Below are 26,818 nucleotides of genomic sequence, written 5' to 3' on the forward strand. Positions count from 1 at the left end.
AAAATTAATTTTATGTTTTTTTATTATTTATGATTTTCTTTAACTAAATGTGAACCATTGTGTAAAATTAATTTAATAAACAATTAATTTAGAATTAGATAGAATATGGGGGTAGGGGGAAAGGCAAGACAGTGTTGTGTTGCAGAAAAAGATTAGGTAAAATTATGTTGCAATAATTTAATTAATTAATAAAAAGTTTTAATCAATCTTAGTAAGTAAATTAATTAATTTAATAAAATTAACTTTATAATTTTATATTATTTATGATTTTCTTTAACTAAATGTGAACCATTGTGTAAAATTAATTTAATAAACAATTAATTTAGAATTAGATAGAATATGGGGTAGGGGGAAAGGCAAGACAGTGTTGTGTTGCAGAAAAAGATTAGGTAAAATTATGTTGCAATAATTTAATTAATTAATAAAAAGTTTTAATCAATCTTAGTAAGTAAATTAATTAATTTAATAAAATTAACTTTATAATTTTTTATTATTTATGATTTTCTTTAACTAAATGTGAACCATTGTGTAAAATTAATTTAATAAACAATTAATTTAGAATTAGATAGAATAATATCTTATACTAATTTAAATTTAAATATAGTTCAAAATTAAGACTTAATTTAATTAATTCAAATAAACTAATCTTAAGTCTAAAAATAATTTATTTGAACTAAATTCATTAACAAATTTATGGGAAAAATATTAATTTCTTAATGAATAATAAGATAGAAAGTGATATATCTATGCCTTTTTAACGAGAACAAATATAATTTTGGATGTATTTTTTTATAATTTTTTATTAAAAATATATCTCATGATTTGTGCTTAGACTAAAGAAAAATGGTATTTTGAGAATTATTTTATGGCCAATATTAATTTTTGCCCCTATTCAAATTTTTTTTGACTCTGCCTATGCGTACTATTTTGGATTTCCTTTTTGTTTTTCTTTAACCACTAAAAATTTCGAACCCATTTGATTTACCCGAGCTATCTTTAAGTACTTTACATGAATGATTTATAGCCTTTGGCATAAACGATCGTATGAAACTACGTATGGTGTTGATATCACTAGGTAATGAAATGAGCTATCGTATACTGAAGTTAGTAAAATTTAAATTTATAAGTAAAAATACCTACCATATTAACTTTATAGCATTCTGACCATACTAGACCTTAAATATGACATTTTCTCAAATTTGAAAAATAAGTAGCAAATTTATTAATATTCTTTATTTTTTTATTTTGTTTGAATTCGTGCAAAACTAGAGATTGACATGCTAGTGGCAAGTGCAACAAAACTAGAACTAAAAAAGCTAGTGATGCAAGACATATATGAAACTATGATTTAGATAAGGATTTTGCACGCTTGATGATTAAGAGCAAGTTAATTAAAATGTTATGGTGAGTTAAACAATAAAGTAAAACACAAAGTGCGGTAAACACGAGCTTAGGACAAGTTACTTGCGAAAAGCAAAACCACATAACAATCAATTACTCTTGACATTGCATACGAGATATGTTTCAACAAGAAATCCCTATTCTAACAATAAGAGTAGTGCTATGAAATATCTATCATACATTTTCTACCAAATACTAGGCTTTAGCGGAGCGTTGCAAGATTTTGCATGAATCAATAAAAAACACAAGGATCAACGAGGAAGGTAAGAGAAGAGGTAAGAGTTCACCCTTTGTTAAGATTCAACCTTCTCGCAAGCTTGGACAGCAGTGGGTGGCTTCTTGGACGGCTCGGACAGCAACAAATCTAAGCTCGAACCTTCGTACAGCAAGTAGCAAACCTGTGATAGCGATTCTGATAGGAAACACTTGCACTTGGATTTCCAAGTGTTTCTCACCAAAATCGGTTAGATCCAAGATGAAAACTGCTGTCCACAGCAGTAAAACAGCCAAAAACAGTAGAAAACAGGGGAAATCTGAGAGAAAAATGATGAAACAACTTGTATTTTACTAGTAGGCGCAAGGAAAATAGCAAAGATACAAGGATCCTCTATTTGAGAGGAGGATCGCACTCTCCCAATCTCTAGATTTCGATCTAGAGCCCTCACTATCCAAGAAGACAAAGGAAATTCTCACAAAACATGACATAACCCTCATTCCTCTCTTTCTCCCTACTTAATGCATTCTAATTCAAAACAAAAGCAAAAGGACTACTCTACCCCTCCTTCTCCCTCCAAAAACACTTAGCTCATGTTTGAATTGCAAGTGGACCCCACTCCCTGGCTCCCTCTCTCTTCCGCCCGGCCCTGTGTCCGCCTTCGGTAGAACTGGACCGGCTGGGCCGGTCCAGGTGGAGCCGGTCCAAGCTGGACCGGCATAACAGGGAAGATGCACATGATTTCAAATCAATGATTGCCATAACGAGAATTGGAACTTACCTACTATTGCAGACTTGCAGTACCTTGCCTTATTTCATATTGCTAGTTTTTTCTAACCTATTACTTGATGCTCCCTCTTGCTTGTTTGCCCAACTCTTTCTTGCATAGTGTTCCCTATACGCTCTAGTGCTTCTTTCCATTCTTTGCCTTTGATTCTTACTCCATTACTTCACATTGTTTTTCGCTTTTCTGTTAATCGTTGTTCTTGCTACTCTTGTTACACTATACCAGTTGTTGCTCCCTTACCAGCTAAGCACATTGTACCGCCTGTTGATCCTTGTAACTTATCTCATTGTTTCATGCATTTCTTGGCTCCATTGTTTCTTTGTTTAACGGTGCCACTTACCTATTTTGACGTGTCATACGTTAAATATAGAATTGGAATTTACAAATCAAGATTGAACCTTCTATAGGAAGTTTAATGCTGAAGGTCATGAGTAATGTGTTGAAACCTCTTGCATTTAAATAAAATTTACATATTTTGAGTAATCTCTTATTTTTGGTCCTTTTTGGGCTGTAAAAATCTTTGAACATTGAGTATTACAGTAGGAATTCTACTTTTCTCCAATTTTTTCATGTTGGTTGGACATGTATTTTTTGAGTGCTTCTGTCATGAACGGGCCCGAAGACTCACATTAACGAGGCGGGAATGAACAGTCGGATGGTAAATAAAATTTTCACAATTATGTGACATTAATGACTAATTTTCCTCAAACACTAAAGAGCCACTAACACTACTTGTACATTTGATATGCATTTAAAAATAAACACATTTTACCTGCTTTTATTTGAGCGTCGTCTTTTCTATGCATATTCCTCTCATCTTTAAGCCATTTATATTTGTCAGGAGACTTACCTGAAAGTTAATTTAATAGAATGAGTTTAATAAGTAAACTCAATGGATAATTACCATGGCTAAAATAACCTCCAAACATATATAAGATGCAATACATATTCTTTTTCTCGTTTCTTATATAATATTACAACTTATATAATACTTGATCTATGTATATTCTTATATCATTTAGTATACATATACATTTAATAACATTTGATATTTATTCATTTTCTATTTCCATTAATACACGAGCACCGTCTAAATGTATCAATAAAGGTACAACCATTTCCATTTTTATTTTCATTTTCATTTAATCTGCACGAGCACATTGCTTTCCCAGACAATACTATACAGCTGTGAACTTCTGTAATTTGCATGCATATATCTTTTCCCTTTTTCATTTATGCTTTCATTTACATATTATAAATCTTTCATACATCTTTATATATTTTACATCATATATACATTTTCAAATATATACACATCCAAATTCACTTCCTCTTTCCATTACTTGTATTTAAGATATATATATATATATATATATTATATTCATATTAACATAATAAGTGATAAACATTCTTACTTTCATAATAGTTTAAAGCAAAATATTAATCATTCACATGTACATTTAAATGAACATCAATTTTTATTTAAAGACATTCATTATAAATAATCAATTATATACAACATTTCTTTTAGAATTGAAATGAATATAAAATAATGAAATTTCTATGCACAATTGTAATTACTCACATTATTTGTTTTGCGGTTCAATTCCTTTCCAAATCTTCAATTCTCAATACTAGACTTCCAGTGCTCGTCTCTCCCAATTATGAAATCTTCCACGGTTGACATTAATATTTAATTTCATCATTTAGCACTTGACAACTTTATAATTCCAAAACAATTTCAAAACAAACCATTACATTTATTTGACTAACATCTTTAAGGATAACTTCGAATACCTATCATCTCAAAATTTGTATTAAATCAAAATAATTACCTCACCCAGACTTCCCTTCCTTGCAATTTCTCCTTCCTCCACCGTCGAACCAAAATTTATTTCAATTGGATTCTTCCAAAATAAAAAAATCAAAATGTATTTCTTATTATTTCTTCAACTAGAGAAATGAGAAATGAAAGTATATAACATTAAATTAAATTGCTTACTTTTCCTTAAGAAAGAATTCCAAACCCCAAATTCTTATTTTCTCTTTTCCCAGATTTTCTTCCCTTACCTTTAATTGAACATTCATCCTCGCCTAGATTAGAAATCACGTGATGATTTGCACATAAATAATAAAAGAAAAAATCGACGAACATACCTTCCTCTCTACTCTTCTCTCGGTTTGCCTCTTTAGCGATAACGACGTAAAAGGAACAAGTGAAATGAAGATATGACTCACTAGGAGTCGTTTGATTTCATTTCCGAACTCAAATATTCGCTCGGAATCGAAAACTGGCCTTTCCAGCCCTGCCTACGGTCGCATTCGGTCCACCTGGGTCGCGGTTCTGCTCGGTTCCATCTCCTGTTTCGTCCACTTTGTAATAGATATTCGGTTTAAATGAACATAATAGGTCTGATTCTTACAACTTCATAGGTGTTGAGGTTACTTTCGGGAGCGAGTTTCATTGAGCTGGCATGAGGTTTAGTTCTTTCTTTGAGTGATTTGTATCCTTGTTCTTGTTTTAATTTGTTTAGTCACTTTTTTTGTTTGTAATTGGAATTTTATAAGTGATGTGTGTTGGATCTTTTTTTTTTTTTTGCAATTTGAACTTGATCATTGCTGAAATTTTATGTTTTTTCTTTTTTTTTTAAAATTATGAAATATCTTGTTTGGACGACCATTAAATTATTTCTTAAGATAAAAAAGCATGCTTGCTGTTTTTTTAATTTTAAAATAATTGATTTTGCTAAAGTTAATTGTTGGTAACATGTGGGTTGTAATTTTTAGTCTTTTTATTGTGTATCTCATCGTACGTGTCATTAGTAATTCTAGACCTTAACCGTTCTACTTCATCATAATTGTGTAGTAAATACTATTTAGAATCATTAGTTTTTATTTTCAAGAAAGCTTACTGATTTCTATGGGATAAGGTTTGTTAATTGTTGCGGATTAGAATCTCCATTAATTAATTTGTTATGCTCATCATGTCAGGATTTCCATTGTATTATACACTTGAAATATTTCTGCTGCTATATTTTATGCAGGCTGGCCTGCATTTCATCAATCCACGGTTCATTCCAGTCCTCTTCTTTTTGATATTGATAAGGATGGTACAAGGGAGATAGCTTTAGCAACTTACAATGGAATAATTAACTTCTTCAGGTAAGTGTATCTGTTCAGTTTTATCTGATTCTCTTTAGGAAGCTTACCTTAGGTTTTGCTTAGGGTCTCTGGTTATTTGATGATGGATAAGCTAGAGGTGCCTAGGAGAAAAGTTCGCAAAGACTGGTATGTTGGTTTGAATCCAGATCCAGTGGATCGTTCACATCCAGATGTTCATGATGACCAGCTTGTTAAAGAGGCTTCTGGTATGTTCTTAATGCCTCATAGGTACTCAAACTACTAATGTTTCTTATGTGTCTTTATGGTTTAGAAATGACACTGCAACATTGCCTTCTGGATCTAAGCTAATGATGATATTTTCATAGTGACATTCATGCTACTAAAGAAAAAAATGGGAGGATCCATTTTGAGAAGATATCTTACACAGAAGCTGTGGCGAGACTTGATTATGCTTTTTTGAGTTTTTTGAATCAATTAATATGTTCATTCAGTTTTACAAACACCTGGTTTTCTATGTTTTCATGATGTCAAATCTGATGACTTGTATTACCTGTTATTATTTTCTTGAGTTGCTTGAACTGACTGGATGAGTTGTTACTTCTTTTTTGGAGAAATTTCTTGTGATAGTTTGCTTGAAGCATGAAAATAATTAAACTTCAACAAACTGGGAGGTCGTGTCATAATATTTCTCCTTTTGGTTCTTCTTTATATCTTACAAATTTCTCTTGTTATATATTAATCATATATTTTCTTTTCCACATGCCAAGTAAAGCATGTCCAAATTAAGGCTTCGTTTGGGACGGCTTTTTTATTGCTTTCTAAAATGGAGTTTTAGTACAAAATTTTTTAATTTTGTACTAAAACTCCGTTTTAGAAAGCAATAAAAAAGCCGTCCCAAACGAAACCTAAATGTCATTTCAACTGACGCTAGAAATATATTGAATTGATCAGCTTGTAAGAATTTGGAAGTAACACCAAAATATAACATGTTATTTTGTCTAATCCGTCACTTTTGGTTGGTCATTTAAATTAATGTCACCTTATATACGTTATCTGATTCATGTCTTGAACAGGTACTACTGGAAGCACATCCAAATTAAATGCAAGTTCATTGGCAACTGAGCGTACTGGCTCTTTGAATGGATCTAAAGATGAAAATGTGAAAAAACAGGATTCTGTTCAAACAGCTTCTGCAGGTCAAAAAATTGGGTTGCTTAATAATGAAGTTAATGCAACAGTTCATGATGTTTCTCAGGAAAGAGTTCAGCGAGACAATAAAACCCTGCAGTTTTCATCAGAAAATTTTGAGAATGTAAATACAAGTTCGCATGATGTGCCGTTGGGAAGTTCTATGGGAGATAATTCAACAAATACTCAGAGGAAACTTCTTGAAAATGGCTCAAGTGCGAATGAGCAGGGAAGTTCTGAAATTCATAACATGGATGATACAGGGGTGCATGAAGCTACGGTGGAAAATGATGGAAGCCTGGAAGGGGATGCTGACCAATCTTTTGATTTGTTGCGAGATGGAGATGCAGAAGATTTAGCTGATGAGTATAATTATGACTATGATGATTATGTTGATGAATCAATGTGGGGAGATGAAGAGTGGACTGAAGAGAAGCATGAAAAATTGGAAGATTATGTGAACGTAGATTCACATATCCTCTGCACTCCCGTATGAAGCATAACATTTCTGTGCTACCTAATGTACTTTTTTTGTCAATTACAATAATTTTTTTTCCAGATTCATGATCTCAATTTGTTCTCTGTTTTGTTAGGTGATTGCTGATATTGACAATGATGGGGTACAAGAGATGATTGTTGCTGTCTCCTATTTCTTTGATCGCGAGTAAGGATTCTACCTATCATAATATTTCCCTCCTAATTAAGTAATAGAATGATCCATTCTACTGGTATCTGATACAGATTAATCAAGCAAGTCCTAACTCATCAGGTGCTTTTTTTTTCTTTTAGTTTTCCTATTTTTTCTGAGTTGATGGAAAAGCTTCTAATAGTAAAAATAGTTGAGCGTGCAATTAAAATGTACAAGAAAAGATTAAAAAAAAAGAAGAAAATATGTTATAAAAATTGATTTAGATATAAAAGTTCATAAAATTGAGAAAAATATAAAGGGGTTTGTAGGGAGTTTAATAAAATAATATCTGATGCATAGGATTTAGCTTTTGGTGATTTATATAATATATTAGATATTAAGAATGTTGAAGGATGTACAACTAAGTTAGCCAAGCAATGAGAGAGAAGTAAGGTTTTTTTTTTTTTTTTGAGAGAGAAGTAAGGTTGAAGTGCATTAAAGATGAAAGATAATTTTTTTTTTCTTAGAAGAGGATATTCAATATAGGTGAATGAGATATTTCGATAAATTTTTCAAGGAATGTTATGAGAATATGATTGATTTTAGTGACCTTTGCACCCTAAAAAAATAAGTAATTTTTGTCTGTTCACTCAGGAAAGGATGGTGCTACGACACAAATCCTGTTTTCGCAAGCTTTAGGTCCCCATTTTTTCCCAAGGTAGATTGAAATTTAAACTAACCATATTTTCCCCGATGAACAACATCAAGGTTTATTTAGTTATGAGATTCCACTTTTTATGAGCGCAAGCCCTCATAGTATTACCCCCCATAACGCGTAGAATAGAACTCATGATTAAGGATGAATTAATTTTTAGATGTGCAACAATTTTAAATTTTGGTTGTGGGCTGTGGAGGTAAACCCGACCAAGATTTCATAGTTTCGTCATCTCGGGTATAACGTAGGTTTCAATCTACTGACACTAACAACCGTTGATTGAATGATTGTAGTGCCCAGAGAATCTGATTAACAGCCATGAGTTGCCTATTCTCAAGGATCCCGACTAAACTGAAGTTAATAGATGTAGGTTGATTTGGTTTGGTTTGAGACTTGTTGCTCCACTTCGGAGTTGCCTGTAGTTTAGATTTAGGTTAGGTCTTACGACCTCATTCAGGAGTTACATGTAGTTTGAATTTAGGTTAGATCTTACAAACCCGTTTAGGAGTTGCCTGTAGTTTGGATTTGGGTCAAGGATTACAACTTTCATTGAAAGTAGTTCATGTATAGCGGGTCTTATGGCTTCGTTTAGAAGTAGCCCAAAGAACGTGTTACGACCTTTATTAGAGGTTGCCCATATTATCATGGATGCATTATTTGTTATGAGAAAGTTTTTCCTAGCTAATTAAAGTGGGACTTATGACTTTTATTAAAAGTGACCCGAGTTATCAAAGATTTAGGGTTATGTTATTTTTACATAGAGATTTTTCCCTAGTGTGTTAGCTTAAGTTGGACTTACGACCTTTATTATAAGTTGCTAGTTGAATTTTAGGTTAACGGGGTTTTAGTTTAGTGGGGTTTTTGGTAGCATACATGTAATTCTGCATTTAAGTTGGTCTTATTGCTATTAAAAGTAGCTCGTGTAGCGGGTCTTATGACCTCTATTTCTTTTTCTTTTGACCTAATTGCATTAATTAATCAAATGAAATTTTAATTAAAGTTAAATTTTAATTTAAAATTAATTGCTCAATTCGTCAATTTAAATTTTAAATGCATTTTAAAATTATATAATTAAATTGGTTGCTCAATTAATTTGATTAATTAAAAGATTTTAATTTAAATTGAAGTCTTAATTTTAATTTAAAATTTTAATTAATTGAGATTTTAATTTGATTTTAAATCGACCAATTATTCGATTAATTTTAGTTTAAAATTGAATTTGAATTTTATGAATTTAAAATTTATTTTTAAAAAGTTTAGTTAATTAGTTATTTAATTATGTTGGTTTTAATTACTAAAATATTTTATTTGGGTTAATTTAAATTATTTAATATGAAATCAATTAATTAAATGAAAGTTTGATTTAATTTAATTTAATTTTTAATTAGTTATTTAATTAAATGAAGTTTAAATTAAATTCAAATTAATTAGTTATTCTCCGATAATTTCTAAAAATTTAGTAAACTCCTGAGACAAATTTGGTAACTTTTTCGGGGTAATTTCGACAACCTCCCAGCGCGGTTGGGGAGGGCATTTGCTCTTTTGATCCGCCAGTCGGATTAAATCGACGCCTGAGGGCTTTGGAGGAGAAAATCGACCTTGGATTTAGTCTTCAACTCCTCCAATTTGACGACCGCGGTAGCTGTTTTAAAATTTGACATTTTTTCTGAGATTTTGGGTTCCTGTCAGTGCCCAGGGCCCTCTCCCCGCGAGGGGAGGTTGAGGAGGGCATTTGCCATTTAGGTCTGCTTGGCCAGATCAAATCAATGGCCGAGGGCTTTGAGGGACATATTAACCCCATGATACGTATTCGACTCCTTCGCTTTGCTGACTGTAGCATCTAATTTAATAATCAGAGCATCTATTTTTTTTACTTATTATTATTTATAATAATAATAAATAATAATAACTATTATTATTAATATATTTTCCCCCCATTCACACTCACAATTTCAAGAGAGGTATGGCTTGGGTTCCGTAAATAGAGAGAGGGGTTATATGCATACATATATATTATTAATTACCTCCTCATTCATGTTTCAAACATAGAGAGGGTGTGGGTTTTAGAAATAGAGAGAGGCAGGACTTGGTTGGAGGGCGGCTTGTCCATTGGTCTCTTACTTTGACGGAGGCGTCGGGTCTAGAAGGGTAAGAGGCGAAGTCTCTTGTTTCGTAATCGGATGTCGATGGACAAACGGGAGGTGGAAGCTGAATCGTACGAGCATGTCGATGGCCGGGTCTGGACGGATCAAGGCCGAATAGCCTAGAGATGTTCGCGGGAGGAAGTTGGAGGCAAAAATGGGTCCGCTCGGGCCTTGTTTTACTCGCAGGCAACACAGGAGTCGGAGTTCGACAGGGGAGTTGCATGCTTGGGCTCGGGGATCTAGATTGTGCAGGTACCTAAGCATGTTGCTACTATACGCCAGATGCTCTATATTCGTCCGACGACTAGACTTAATCAAAAGTTCTCTCTTGTTACTGGTAGGGGCAATTAACTATACGGGCTTGCGTCTATAGGAAACTTGAACTCAGATCATAAAGTTCTCGCAAAATGAGGACAAAATCTCTGAATAGTGTCTTATTTAAAATCTAATCTGCCTTTTGAAAATTTGCCTCAGAACTTGCTAGATAAAACTCTCCTTGATGACCTAAAAAAAAAGAAAGGGGCTACGGAGAGGCAGGGGTGCGAATTTTTGGAGCCCATAACCTCTCTTGAACTTGTGACTGTGAATGAGGGGAGAAGATAATAATAATAATAATAATAATAAATAAGTAAAAAAAAAGAAAGTAGATGCTGCGATTGTTAAATCAGATGCCCAATAACCAAAGCGAAGAAGTCGAAAGCGTATCTCGGGGTTAATATGTCCCCCGAAACCCTCGGTCATTGATTTGATATGGTCAACCGAAACTAAAAGGCAAATGCCCTCCCCAACATACCCTAGCGGTGAGAGGGCATCCAAAGGCTGTCGAAATCTCAGGAAAAATGCCAAATTTTAAAACAGGTGTCGCGGTCGTCAAATTACGGGAGTTGAAGACTAAATTTGGGGTCGATTCGCTCCCCCAAAACCCTCAACCGTCTGTTTAATTTGAATGGGCGGATCGAAAGGGCAAATGTCCTCCCTAACCTCCCCTCGCGGGAAGGGGATGCTTGGAGCCTGCTGAAATTACCTCAAAAGCTACCAAATTTGGATCAAGAGTTTGCTAAATTTTTTAGAAATTAATGGAGAATAATTGGTTAATTTGAATTAAATTTAAACTTCATTTAATTAATTAACTAATTTTAAATTAAATTAAACTTTCATTTAATTAATTGATTTCATATTAAATAATTAAGTTAATCTAAAATAAAATATTTTAATAATTATAATCAACATAATTAAATAACTAATTAATTAAAATTTAAAATTCATAAAATTCAAATTCAATTTTAAACTAAAAGTAATCGAATAATTGATCGATGTAAAATCAAAATAAAATCTTAATTAACCAAATTAATTGAGCAACCAATTTAATTATATAATTTTAAAATACATTTAAAATTTAAATTAACGAGCTGAGCAATTAATTTTAAATTAAAATTTAACTTTAATTAAAATTTTATTTAATTAGTTGATTTAATTAATTAATGCAATTAAGTCAAAAATAATAAAAGAATTGCATTAAAGAATGATGTTCACACAGTCATACTTTAGGTACAACTTACACTAAAACTTAAACTCCTAAAAAGTAACCAAAATATAAAACAGAAAGAAAACTCCAAAATCCTAAACTAAACCCCTCTAACTGCTGGTAAGCTCTAGCTCTTGGCAAGCTCCAGCTCCTGGTAAACCTTGCAGCTTCAAGTGCAGTCCATGCAATTGCTAGCCATAACGTACTTGTAAGTAAATAAAAAAAACATTAATATGGTGTACTAAAGCAATCTGGCACTAGTAAAAAACAAAACAAGTACTGGTAAAACAAAGAGGTACTGAAAGAATAAAATTAGTATTAGTAAGAACAGAGCTAGTACTAAAACAAACATGTACTAAAGTAGAACTTGTACTGAAAGTAAAGAAGCGGGTACTGAACAAAAAATACTAAAGTAAAAGACAAGTTACTAAAGCAGGAAAGCTACGAGCACTGCTACAAGCAAAATCACAATAAACTATTGAAAGTTAAGGTAGAAGGCATTAGTGTATGGTGGTAGGGTGTGTAACTATGGCAAAGCCAGCCTAATAAGCGCAACTACTAGATAAAATAGGGTAAAAAAAAGGTAAATCCCAACTAAATTAATGCACATGACCTCCCAAGGGTAGCTACAGACACTCCCAAGGGGAGTTATTAATTCTTCCAAGGGGAGCAACAAATCCAAACTATACGGGCGACTGCTAAACGGAGACGTAAGACCCAATCGAAATCTAAACCTTAGGCCACCTCAGATAGAGGTCATAAGACCCGCTATACGGGCTACTTCTAATAGAAGCAGTAAGATCCACTTAAATGCAGAATTACATGTCTCCTACCAAATCCCACTTAACTAAAACTCTGTTAACCTAATATTCAACTAGAAACTTCTAATAGAGGTCATAAGTCCAACTTTAGCTAACATGCTAGGAAAAAATCTCTTAGTAAAAATAACATAACCCTAAATCCTTGATAACTTAGGCCACTTTTAATAAAATATGTAAATCCCACATTAATTTGGGTGTTAGGGAAAACATTTCCAGAACAAATAATGCATTCATAATAATATGGGCAATCTCACTTTCAATGAAAGTAGTAAGTCACAACCATACTTGTCAATGTCGAATGGCGCATCACGACACAGTTTTTTGTGGAGCCATGATGCATAGTGCACGGCGCGGCGCGCGCCATTTTGAATACGACCAAAATAAAAAAAGAATTATAAAAATCTTTATATGGATTCTATTTTAGAGTATCAACTAAATTGGGTAAGGCTTGGTTGAATATGTTTATGGTATATAGTCCAAACCATAAAAGTGAGCTTCAAGTTTATCCAAAATTTCTACTAAAGTAAAGTCTAATAAAACCTAACTAAACTATTTTAATCATATCAAATAATTTAAAATTAATTATTACATTATTTTATAAATTAAAATATATAAATATTAAAAACTATTTATAATTATATTAAAAAATTCCTAAAATTCAAATTCCGCGCACCTGCGCTATTGTGCGAGCCGTGGCGCAAATGACGTACGCCAACTTGAACATGTGCGCTACGCCATGCACCATGGTGCGCTCCATTTTACGCCATTGACAAGTATTATTACAACCTTTTAAATCCTTGGGCTACTTTTAAATGAAGTTGTAAGCCCCCTATACAGGCCACTTTTAATGAAAGTCGTAAGCCCTGACCCAAGTCCAAACTATAGACAACTTCTAAATGGGATTTTGAGACCTAACCTAAATCTAAACTACAGGTAACTTCTAAACTGGGTCGTAAGACTGAACCTAAATCTAAAATATTGGCAACTCCTAAACAGGGTCGTAAGACTTAACCTAAATCTAAACTACGGGCAACTCCGAAGCGGAGCTGCAAGTCCCAATCCAACCAATTCAACCTACATCTTTCCACTTCAGTTTACTCGGAATCTCTAAGAGGAGGCAACCTATGACTGCTAATCAGATTTCTTGGACATTACAATCGATAGTTGTTAGTGTTGGTAGACTGAAATCTATGGTATTCTAGAGATGATAGAATCATGAGATCTTGATCGGGTTTACCTCCATTCCCTCAACAACAAAAAAATTAAAAACTTTTGCATGCATAACCATTGATTTATCTTTAATCGAGAGTTCTTTGCTACGCATTAGTAAAGGTAATTAATTATGAGGGCTTGTGCTCATAAGAAGTGGAACCTCAGAATTAAATAAACTCTGATGCCGATCATCAGGAGTGAGTAATTTAAAATCCAATCTCCCTCGAGAAAAATGGGACCTTAAGCTTGCGAAAGCAAGGTTCATGCCATAGCACCATATTTTCTTGAGTGAACATTATTTTTATTGTTGTATTAGTAAAGCTGATACTACATGAACATGTGATGCTATTAACTTTGAAATTACATGCTTATGAGTGAGTAATATCAATTAGTCAACTTCCTACTACTTGAACAAAAGATTGAAAACAATAAAGCAGTGATTAAGCTTAGGCAATTGATTACAAGACAATGTTAGGTGCACAAAATAATCAAATCAAATCAAGCTTTGCTTAACGTGGGATTTTCAAAGGAAATCCCTCGATTAATAATTAGAATAGTCTTTATTAAAACCCCTCACACATGCTCATATTAGAAGCTTTCATTATTTCAATGATGCAACAATCGAGGAGTTAGAAGATAATAAGGTTTGGAGGAGAGTTCACCTTCTTCAAGCTTCTGAACATAGCTCCAATGTTCTTCAGGATCCGGGCAATGATTGTATGTGGGTTCGCTTTGAAGCAAACATTCATTGTAGTCGTAAAGGGATTAAAGTATTCAAATGATTTGAATGTGGTCGGCAGGGGAGGTGGATTCTTTTTTCTTTCTTAGGTGAAAACATCAAGCGAAGGAGCCCTATTGTAGAGAAGAGGGAGGAGATTATGGCCGGCCCTAGAGCACCCTTTTAATTCTTTATTTGGGTGACGAATAAGGAAAGACAATAAGTAGAAAATTCTTAATTTTAATTTCAGCAATGATTAAAATCTTAGGACTGAATTTTTGTCTAGGTGGCATTCCAATTAGGACAAGAATTAAGTAGGAATTAATGGCTGCTTTAAGTAGAGGAGAAATTGAGGGAGAATTGAATTTGAAAGCTTCCCAAATAAAAGAGAGAGGGAAAGGGGGGCGGGCGACACCTTGATGGGGGGAATTAATTGGGTTTCCCAATTGGCAAGTCTTAAGTGTGGAAAGAGGAGAAGTAGGGGGGGGGGGGGGGGAGGGCTAGCTTCAATTGGGGAGAGGATTTGGGAATTTTAATGACATTGCCAATAATAGGCTATTACTTAGGGAAAAAGAAATCGTGATGAATATGTATTTGAATTTAAATTAGCATGATTGGAGGGCATTCCTATTATAACTCATTTTATTTAAGGAAAGGAATTTCAAATTCAAATTTGAATTTAAATTATTTTACAAATTTGCAATGAGTTAAATTAGGAAAGTAGTGATTGCTAGGTTGAAACTTTGACTCCAAGGGGAGGGGTGATGGGGCCGGCGGCTAGGGAAGGGAGATGGGTGGCTAGTGGTTTGATGGGGGTCGGCTTAGGGCTTTGGGCGTGGAGTTCGACCAAGGGAGAAAAGGTAAGGGTGGAGTCGGCCTGGGCTTGGGTGTGGAGTTTCAGACAAGAGAGAAAAGGGGAAGATGGGGGGCGGCTTCTAGGAGAAAGAAGGAGAGGAAGTTGGTGGAGGAGAAGAACCATGAGCCAAACATTTCCTGCGGCTGATGGGTAGTATTTTGCCCTCACCTATGGACTTCCACTCTCACAAGAGCTCTCACAACTCTCTAAGAACACAAGTGCTGGAAATTTTAATCATCATAATCATCATCCTCTCCAAAGAGGAGGAGAAGCCTATAAATAGTCAAAATATAATGATATGTCTAACGACAAAAGTTCCCTCTGGGCCCTGGGGTCACATAAGCTTACTACCTCAAGTGAGGATAAACATGGAAAAATACGTAAGTAAATCAAATACAACTAAAAGCTCAAAAATAAAATGGTCAAATCATGGATGTAGATCTTCGGGCCCTTCTCTGATAGACTTTCCACGGTCGGATGTCCTCATCAGCCGAAGTTGGAGAGTCTATAATGAAAATAAAGTGTGAAAAATAATAGGATCTAATGATATCTTAATAGAAGCGTGGAAATACTAGATCAATAAACTTCTTGACTTGTTAATATTATTTTAAAGACTAAAAATATGACATATGAATAGAGAAAAAAATATGTTTATTTCCATTTTTAAAAATAAAGGTGATGCACGAAAGTGTGTAAATTATGGATGGATTAGTTTAATATGTCATACATTAAAATTATGGGAGGGAAAAATTGAGCATATTTTAGGACGTGATACTAATGTTTCTCAAAATCTGTTTGGATTCATACATGGTAGGTCTACTATAGAAGCTATACATTTACTAAAAGGTTTGATGGAGAAATATAGAGAGAATAAGAAGTATCTGCATATGATATTTATTGAGTTAGAGAAAATATATGATAAAGTTTTAAGAGAAGTGCTATGGAGAGTTATAGAAAAAAAAGAAGTTAATAATACTTATGTTCAAGTCATTAAGGGTGTGTATATAGGAGCTATTACTAGTGTTCAAACACAAGGTGGTTTAACTAAGTATTATCCTCTTTCAGTTGAATTACATCAAATATCAACTTTAAGCTCATATATTTTGACTTTTGTCATGGCTGTTCTTACTAGACATTTGCAAGAGGATGTACTTTGGTGTATGATTTTTGCTAATGTATTCTTCTTGTTGTTAAGACTAGGGAGGGAGTTGATGAAAAACTTGAATTATGGAGGTCAACGTTAGAGTCTAAATGATGTGAAACCAAGAATTGTTTTCTTAGAGATTAATAAAGTTTGTTGGAGCGATGATAAAAAATAAACTTTAAAGCGTCTCAAAATTAAAAACTCAAGAAAGCTTTTCGAAGCAAACGATGCTTAGGCAATCCATTACAACTAAATTTGCTAGCACTTTAAAATAACAACGTAAACAAGATTAATGAAATGATTAGTCAACTAGAATCCGACGGTTAACAAAGTAATCGTCTCACCTTGAGGCTCAAAGTCACTCTTCTACGTCTAGGGTTGTCGTAGGAAGAAGAACCATACAAGAAATGAAATCACTCCAAGGTAGACGGCGCAGACGATCCGCAGTGATGGCGAGGGATGCGGCAGCGGTGGAGGAGGAGAAACGGGTGGATGGTCGTTGATGGTCCAATCGTAGTCCTGAAATTGATCGTCTATGACGTCCACAAGAGTGGGAATGATGCAATTCAAATAGTTTTCAACAGTATTGTCGGAGCCAAACCCGACGTCAAAGAACGGTGAACGGGTGATATGGATGTCTCCGTAGACATCGAATACCAATCCACTATCAATCTCAGGATTCGACATGCATCCTTGCCGGAAGAGAAAGAAACACCACAAGGGGGAAGAGGGAGGAAGCCGGCGGTCTGGGCTTGGGCAAGTTGAGTTGTGGGTTTGGGAAGAAAAGGGGGTCACGATTTGGGAAGAGGATGGGGGGGCGAGTGAGGCTATGGACCAAGAAACTGAAATATGAATTTTAATTCAAATTTCCATAAAAATATGGAGGGTTAATTTCAGTTTCAGAATTTCAAATTTGAAATTAATCTAGGAGGGAAAGAGTTAAGGGTGTATTAAAGGAGGATTAATAGGGGAGAGAGAGAGGTGAGTGGCCGGCCATGTAGTGGTGAGAGGGCTTGGGAATTAAACAAATGAGGACCACAAGGGATTAATTAAATCAAATCAAATATGAATTTAAATTTCAGAATTGATTGACTTAACTCCCAAATTGAAATGAAAATATGAGGGAAATTGAATTTGAATTTCAAATAGGGACCACAAGGGATTAATTAAATCAAATCAAATATGAATTTAAATTTCAGAATTGATTGACTTAACTCCCAAATTCAAATGAAAATATGAGGGAAATTGAATTTGAATTTCAAATAGGTGTCTAATTTTAATTAACTTTCCAAAATTAATATGGCTTAATTAGGAAAGCAATTAAGAGAGGAGACTTCGAAATTCAAATGGGAAAGCTAAAGGGGGGCCGGCGGCAAGATGGGGCCAGCGGGTGGCCGGCGGGTAGCTAGGGATGCAAGGGCTGTTTGGGGCGGCGGAAAAGGGGTTGAGGTGGGGAAAACCGTGGGAGGAGGAAGGGGAGAAGAGGGAATCAATTAAAACTCTCTTCCTTAAGAACTTACTAAGAGATCTTGAGATTTCACTCAGGAACTCACTAAGAGATCATAAAACAAAAGAAATTTTCATTTATAAAAAACTAACTCCAAATACAATGACTAAGCCTATATATAGGCCTTCCGAAAAATAAAAACCATAAAGACGAACTTGCCCTTGGGCTATAACATGCAATATCTTCCTCAGAGGGGTACAAATGAAAAACATAAAATATAAATGACATGAATAAAATAAAATATCAGAAATAAAGACTATGAATCGTGACAGTCGCTCGATGACCCCTCCGATGGTAAGTGTGTCGAAATCTCTTATGGATGTCCTCATCATTCTCCCCAGGTAGGAGGAAGCTCGACCCTGTCGAGCAAGGGTCCTGAGAACTCTCGTACAGCTCAAGGAGACCAGGATCCAGTCTCTGTATCTCATCATGATCCAGCCATGTATTCTCCGTCTCCGACTTCCCTTTCCACTGAACTAGGTATCTTCAGCGCCCGCCATCTCTGGTGGAAATGATTTGATCACTGAGTATGATTTCTATCTTCTTCGTATTAGGTAATGTGGGAATTTTAGGGAGTGGAGGTAGGCTCGGGATCTCACTCGGCATGGTCTCACAAGGCTCAATATTTAGTGGATTTTCATGGTTGAAATCAGGGCCATCAAAGGCTACTAGATCCTCAATGTTAAACGTGGGATTCATGTTGAAACCTTCTAGAAGGTCTAATACATAAGCATTACTGTTTATTTTGGCAGTTATTTTGAAAGGCCCTGCGCTTTTAGCATGTAATTTCTTAACGGCCCCTGGCGGAAACCGTTCAGGACGAATCCGAACCATGACATAGTCTCCAACTTCGAACTCCTTGAATCGTCGCTTAAGATCAGCATTAAGTTTATATTTATCATTACTTTGTGCAATTCTTTTATTAATCTCTTGATGCAATTCCTGGAGATGAGATGCAAATACGGATGCAGACTCTGACACTCTAAACTTAGGGTTCATGGGGATTAAATCTATCGGCTGCCTAGGTTATATTTGAGTTTGGATGCTAAAGCCGGGAATATATCTTGAATGTCTTTTGAATAACATTTTAGATTTCAACTAGTAATCTCCCATCAGTGAGGAATCAACTGTATACATACTTGATGTTTAACATTTTATACAAGGAATTTCTGCTCCTAGTTTTTAATCCGTTATTTGCTGTTAATGTTTAGGCATAGGCATAGCAAGAACTTCAGAAATAGAAGGCACATGTGCTTCACCTGGTTTTGCCGTTTTCCTCTTGTAGAACTCTTTCTCAGCATTTTTTGGGGCCAATTTTGTTGCACCTGGTAGTTATATTAAATATTGGGGGCCTGAGAGTGGTGCATCTTGGTCTTTTGACTTGAGAGAGAATGTCTAGCCTCTGAAGAAAAGCTGCCATTCTTGTATTCATTCTACTCAAATTAAACTTTTTTAATCATGTATTTTTTATGGCGATGATATCTTCTAAATACGTAAATTAGTAATTTACTCCTGCAAGTTGGCAGGTACTATGATAATCCAGACCATATGGCCGATTTGGGTGGTATTGATATTGGCAAATATATAGCAAGCAGTATTGTAGTATTCAACCTTGATACAAAACAAGTGAAATGGACTGCTGACCTTGATTTGAGTACTGATACTGGGAATTTTCGTGCATATATATACACAACTCCAACTGTTATTGATTTGGATGGTGATGGAAACCTGGACATTCTTGTTGGTACCTCCTATGGTCTGTTTTACATATTGGATCATCACGGTAAGTTATGTAGTCATCTTCTCTTACATTCACATTATTATTATGTTTATGATTCATTTTTGCGGTTGATTTTTAAAGAAAAAAGCCATTTATTTCGTTTCTCTCATTTATATGCCTGAGAACATATTTCAACCGCTTGAATGAAGGAAAAGTATGTTGTGCGGGAGTATTTTCAGAATAAAAAAGTATGACAGTTTTACTTGTCCCGATCACCATACTTTATGCAATGCTCTAGTTGGAATACTTTTTTAATCTGCTGAATAAAGCTAGCATTGTAGATATTCTCTCCTGGCCTTTGTGGCTGATATGCTATGATCCTCTTAGGTCATTAATATTCCACTAATTGTTATTTTATTACTTCAAAATTTTTGCTTTAAAATATAGGTTGCGAACATTGTTCTTTTTATATCGACAGAGTGATATGAAGATGGACGGTTCCTGTGTTTATTTGTGATAATAATTGTGTGATGTAAAACGTAGGTAAGGTGAGAAACAAATTCCCACTGGAGATGGCGGAGATTCAGGCACCAGTGGTTGCAGCAGATATAAATGATGATGGCAAAATTGAAATAGTGACTTCCGATGTGCATGGCAATGTTGCTGCATGGACTGCACAAGGAGATGAAATTTGGGAAGTGCATCTTAAGAGTCTCATTCCTCAGGTAAGTTATAACTTCTCCTAGAATTAAGTAGTTTTATTAGTACCGCAGTTTTATTAGTGCATTCGAATGAATCATATATCCATCTTTGCACGGATAGATTAAAAATTGGAAGAAGGAAATTTTAATTTCTTTTTTTTTTTTTTCAATCAAAGTTATAGTGTATGCCTTAATTTCTTATTAAACTCATTTATCTAATTCTAGATCATTTAAAAGACTTTACTCCCTAAAAATTTTAATTATCATCTCATGCAGTCAAAGGCATTCATTGTGAAATATTTTGGTCCAGCTAAGTGATCGTCAAAGGATTTTTTTTTTTGCTTTATTGTGATCCACTAGTTAAATGATGTTAAACCAAATGGGTATTTTTTATTTAACATTTAAAGGTCACGAGCTATTTTCTTCATGACTTTAATTAATTTTGACCGAGCCTTCAAGCCAAAGCAAATCAATTTTGATTTCAAATTGATTAGAAATTCTAGTATAATCGAGTGAGTTTTGTGTGAATCATTATTATGAGTCCTAATCGATTCATTCTGTTTGATACTGATGCTTCTCTTCTATTGCATTATGGTTTGTGTGGCATGATAAATTTTTAATTTTGAAGTATCACTCAGGACATCAATTGTGTCTAACATGTCCAATAGTGAAAAATACTTCTAGAAGCCAATTTGATGAATGAAAGAAAATTCATCTTCACAAGACTGCTCGGAGTTCAGCCTTCTAGGGCTTTGTATTAGCTTTTATTTGTTTGGAATAATGTTATATTTGGAAACATTTTTTGGTAATTCTCCCTTGGATGAATTTAAGGTTCAGGAGAAAGGGAAGGCCCATATTTTGTTTACTATGTAGCATTGTGGTTGATTTTCTGAAAGGGTAATAGAAACCGATGACTTTGTCTTTATGGCTTAAGAAATATGATGTGTTGAAAACATTTTTAGCATTATGGCTTTGTAATAATGTGCATCCATGAAAAAGCTGCTAAGCGTTCTCCTTGGGAAACATATAATGGATGTTATGACAAATCAGCATTATGGATCGCTATAGTGTTTGTGCTACGATGTTTCATGCCTTGACAATTTCAGGTTAAGTGGTCTGGTCTGTGCCTTTCCCACAGTGGGATAAAGGCTTGTTGTTGTTGTTGGTTTGGTCTGTGTGCCTTCTGAAATCTTGTACCGGTTGATGTCCAAAGAAAGATTTAAGAAGATTGTTGCATTTTGTATTAATTGGAAGAAACACTTTTGTGTCCCTCCGGATTTTGAGTCAAACCTTAAAATAAAAAGAAAATGAAATATCTATGAATCTGCAAATGACATTTGATGCTTTGAAAATTTTTACGTTGCCAATAAAGAAAGCTGACATGGAGGGTTTATGCTGAACCTTAGAATTCATTCTTAGTAATACGAGTCTTTGTTAACAAAACAAATTTGAGAGATTTATACTGAAACTTAGAATTCATACTTAGTAATATGAGCCTTTGGTAGCGAAACATTTGAGTCCAACATAACAATCTGAAAAATCCAAGTCATTTATATTATAAACTAAATGGCTAAAATAAATAGGCATTAAGATGAGCTACTATTGTGCTTACACTAGTATCATGAATTACAGTTGATGAACTTCTCTGTAATGATTATGCTGAACAGTACTACAATATCACAAGCCATTATGATTTAAAATAGTCCCCCGACTATTTAGATATGACCAATTTAATCCAAACATATTTATCCAATTTTATCACTTGACTACACAAAATTGATCTCGAATGGCCTCTCAAGACTAAATTAGCATCAATTTTATACCCAATTTTTCATCGTTCTCTATTTGAGAGAGCTCGACTAAATTAGAAAAAAATTTACGGAGATCAAATTGGCTACATACGAATATTTTGGGACTATTTCAGTCTTTTTCTCGTATTTTTTTTTACCTGAATTCTCTGTCCTGTTATGCAATTCTCGACATAGGTCATCAGAATCATTCATCTAGTTTACTGAACTGGGCTTGAATAACTATCTCCTTTTCTCCTTTGACTGGCTTTCTGCGTTGATTTCCTTCCCTGTTTTTGCATCAACTAGTTTGCCACCTCCCTGCTTTTCTTAAGTTGGTTTATATTATTTTAAGTTTTTAACCCATTTGATTTGAATGTTGCCAAGATGCAAAGGCGTTTGTTATGTATTTTGACAATTCGTTGTGGGAGCACGCTTGTTTCCATCAATTAATTTGAAGTCTCATCATCGTGTAATTATTAACCAGGGTCCTACTATTGGTGATGTTGATGGTGATGGGCATACTGATGTGGTGATACCAACAATATCTGGTAACATATATGTCCTCAGTGGGAGAGACGGTTCATTTGTACCTCACTTCCCTTATCGAACGCATGGAAGAGTTATGTCCCGAGTTCTTCTAGTTGACCTAACCAAGCGTGGTGAAAATAAGAAGGGGTTAACTCTAGTTACCACTTCTTTTGATGGCTATCTTTACTTGATAGATGGATCCTCTGCATGCACTGATGTTGTGGACATTGGGGAGACTGTGTAAGCTTATTTTATCCTTCAACAAGCCCCAATTTGTCTCTCAAAGCTTGTTTGACTTGAATTTCATGTGCTTGCTACTGACACTCCATAATTTGCAGGTATAGCATGGTCTTAGCAGATAATGTCGATGGTGGAGATGATCTGGACCTTATTGTTTCTACAATGAATGGCAATGTTCTTTGCTTTTCGACCGCATCACCGCACCACCCTCTAAAGGTAGAGTGGATTAACTAACAGCATTGCGGTAGATAATAATACTAAAGATTCACAGTGAAATTAACATCCTTAATTCAACATGAATTTAAGCTTTGTTTGGGACGGTTTTCTTTCTGCTTCTTAAAGCAGCTTTCTAGTACAAGATTAAAAATTTTTGTACTAAACAGCTGCTGCTTTAAGAAGTAGAAAGAAAGTCGTCCCAAACGAAGCCTTAATCTGATTTGATTTAACATCTTCTTTTCCTTAACAAACTGTTAGTAAACTTCTTTCTGCATGGCTTTTCTTGTTTTTGTTTTATAACATGGATTGCTATATTCTTCCAGGAATGGAGATCATCTAACCAAGGAAGAAACAATCCAGGAATCCGCTATGACCGCGAAGGAATTTATGTTTCGCATGCATCAAGAACTTTTCGTGATGAAGAGGGAAAACATTTTTGGGTCGAGTTTGAGATAATAGATAAATACAGGGTTCCATCCGGGTTTCAAGGACCTTATAATGTCACAGTAAGATCCTTGCTCCTATTTGTTTTTTCTTAAGGCTTCATCTGGGATAGTTTATGGCCACTATATATATATATATATATTTTTTAACAGTAAGAAAACTATCCCGAAGGAAGTATAAATTTAACATATTATTTAGGTGGATTAAGAACCTTATTTTCTGGAATGCTGAACATGCAGATAAACTTGTTAGTCCCTGGAAACTATCAAGGTGAGAGAAGAATTGTTCTTAAGCAAGTTTATAATCAACCTGGAAAGCAGCGGATGAAGCTACCGACGGTGCCGGTTCGAACGACGGGGACGGTGGTGGTAGAGATGATTGACAAAAATGGGATTTATTTTTCAGATGAGTTCTCTCTCACATTCCATATGCATTACTACAAACTGCTCAAGTGGCTTTTGCTCCTTCCTTTGCTTGGAATGTTTGGTGTCCTGGTGATTCTCCGGCCCCAGGAAGGTGCACCATTGCCATCTTATTCACGGAATAGAGACTGAAGCTCATTTTTTTGCAAATCTCGGTTAAAGATAAGCAATACAAAGTTTTTTTTTTTTTTTATTGTGTGAAAGAACATCTTATCCATATTACTCTTTTGCTGGCAATTTTATTTGTTGTAATTGAGCTATACATTAACTTATCAATGTATGAGTAAAACCTGCGGCTACCATTACTGAGAGTGCCTCAATTGACTACAATGATGATGAAATCTGTGATCAAAATAGCTAGAAAAAGTTCTAATTCATGTTATATGTTTCAACATTCAACAAAGTAAAGCATGTTTATATGTTAATTAATAGCTTATCCTTTGATACTTTTTTGTTATTGTTGAAATTGAATTATGTTGATATGAATAAGATAAATAAATTAAATAAAAACTATTCATTGATAATTTCATCATCCTTATCTAAGAAGGTACACACTAATCCATAAGGCTTCTACATAAAGTTATGAAGCCTAGTCAAGCTTAATATCAAATCTAAGTTCTTATTCCAAATCTTAGCTCATGTATTTGAGGTAAGATCAAGCCTAAATGTTCAATTGAGGTGTTACATAATTCCCTTTATTAAAATAATATCCATATTGTATGCTTCATTGTCGCATTTGTCCTCAAGAAAGTATTAGTCGTCACACAACTCTCCTTGGCCTATTGGTTGAGAGCTTAGGCTTCAAACTAAGAGGTCCAAGGTTCGAGTCCATGTGTATGCGTTGTGTGTGTGAGTTTGCCTTAAATGGCCTAAATGTCCAAAAAAAAAAAAAATATTAGTCGTCGGAGTTGATCTCCAATGGGAACATTAATAATGCATCTGAAAACCTATGAACCTCATGGTTTTTGCATTAGGAGAGCCGAGTTTAAGCGAGCTTATTATCCTCTCGGATTCGACTTATTTGAAAATTTATTTGCTTGAAATCGGCTTATGTGCGAAATTGTTTGGTCATATGATATCAATATTGATTTGTCCTAATTTATAACGAGCATGGCGGCTCGTTTGGGCTTAAATAATTCACTCAAATTATTTAAAAAAACTTCACAATTTTTGTAAATAAAATATATAGAAAAAGACAAAAATAAATTTCTAAAAAATCATAATAATTATTGAAAATGTATAATTACAATAAGAATCTTTAACTCAATATCTATAACAAATTAGCCACGCTTTATAATATTTGAATATTTAAATAATAACCATTTTAATTTTTTTTAATATATCAGCATATTTCGATTTTGGAATGATCGAATTTACAAAAATAAAAACTAAGCTAATAACCAAAAACCAAATAAAATCAAAATTATAATAAATAATTGAACCGATACTTTAACAACCGAACCAAATCAACTAAAAAAAAAAAAGATTCAATTTTTAAAATTTTATCCAAACAATTCACATTCCTAAATACATTACAAAATTTCATTCTTCTTTGCTGCAAATCAAGACACTAATTCATTATTCATACAATCACTCTTCAGTTCCTTTAATCTCAACTAAATGATGAATATTGACTCATGCAATAATGAACATGAATCTGATTGAATAAGAAGAAAGCCTGCTTGTTTGGATTACAAAGAGAAACAAATTAACGAGAAATTATTTAAATTGAAAAGTTATTAAAAAATATTTTATAAGTTATTATACCTTTCTAAATAGATTAAGGCTTCATTTGAGACAAATTTTTTAATGCTTTGTAAAACTTCAGTGGTGAAGGTAACTTTTTAAAGTTGTAGAAAACAATTTTCTAGTCTAGAAAATTTTCAAAAGTGGCAAAAAAATAGTGGCCAAACAAAAATTGTGGTTGCAGTTTGAAAAAAAAAAGTCATTAAAATATTATTTTATGAACTCTTAGGCTTTGTTTGTGTCAACTTTCTTAATGCTTTCTAAAGCAGCTTTCATGATTAGGTAGCACCCCCTATAGCTTTTAGTAGCTATAGGGGGTGCTACCTATGTAAAGCAAACCAAGCCGAACACGAGCCAATGTATGTCCTAAATCATTTTTATTTATTTATTTCGAGTTCAAATTAGCAAAAAAACATGATTAAACAAAAATAATCTCAAAATATCTATTCGTGTTCCATATCCAAGCTTAACAAATGAAGCAAGCATGACTCATAAGTGAGCCGAACATAAGCTATGATGAACTTTTTTGAGAGCCCAATTTATAATCATAGGTAAAATGCCGAGACGTGTAGAAGGTAATCGTGAGAACCCTAAGCAAAACAAGATAATCTTCAACAAAAATATCTTGAAAGCAGCTAAAAATAATGATCAAAAGCTCTTCCAAACAAAACCTTAATCATGAATCTAAGCAAAATCATCCGACAATAAGCTCTCCATACATGTCGTCGTTTGGTCCAATCGCCCATGATTATCGCTAATAAGACTATAAAGCCGTAAATCTTGAGAGATTTTAATCTACTGGTGGCATGTTTAGTAATAAAAAAACAATGGTATTCTTTACTCTCATGGTGGAGAATGAATAAATAGTAACAAAAATAAATGAAAATTGAAGTTATTTATGATTACTTCTCCTTATAATAATCAATAGTACACTAATTTTGAAGCTCTCTAATAAAATTTTAACAGATCCTTTTGCTTACTTTCTAAGTTGGCAAGAAGAGAATATCCTCTTACAATGGCACAAAAAA

The 26,818-nt window shown here is 34.0% G+C and overlaps 1 protein-coding gene across 2 annotated transcripts in view; it reads left to right on the forward strand.

The window, feature by feature from the left end:
• The window catches only part of LOC110115885 (protein DEFECTIVE IN EXINE FORMATION 1), a 40,574-nt gene extending 16,148 nt beyond the window's left edge, over positions 1-24,426 (forward strand). For both annotated transcript variants that reach the window (XM_020849291.2, XM_020849292.2), the window contains 10 exons: positions 5,447-5,564; positions 5,628-5,770; positions 6,599-7,203; positions 7,307-7,377; positions 19,510-19,766; positions 20,247-20,428; positions 22,679-22,962; positions 23,061-23,178; positions 23,502-23,684; positions 23,862-24,426. In XM_020849291.2, coding sequence (XP_020704950.1) covers positions 5,447-5,564; positions 5,628-5,770; positions 6,599-7,203; positions 7,307-7,377; positions 19,510-19,766; positions 20,247-20,428; positions 22,679-22,962; positions 23,061-23,178; positions 23,502-23,684; positions 23,862-24,176 — 2,276 coding nt within the window. In that variant the 3' untranslated portion in view covers positions 24,177-24,426. The remainder of the gene's footprint in view (positions 1-5,446; positions 5,565-5,627; positions 5,771-6,598; positions 7,204-7,306; positions 7,378-19,509; positions 19,767-20,246; positions 20,429-22,678; positions 22,963-23,060; positions 23,179-23,501; positions 23,685-23,861) is intronic.
• Positions 24,427-26,818: the final 2,392 nt, after the last annotated feature.

Source organism: Dendrobium catenatum, unplaced genomic scaffold (assembly GCF_001605985.2).
Source record: "Dendrobium catenatum unplaced genomic scaffold, ASM160598v2 fragScaff_scaffold_323, whole genome shotgun sequence".
Taxonomy (NCBI): Eukaryota; Viridiplantae; Streptophyta; class Magnoliopsida; order Asparagales; family Orchidaceae; genus Dendrobium; species Dendrobium catenatum.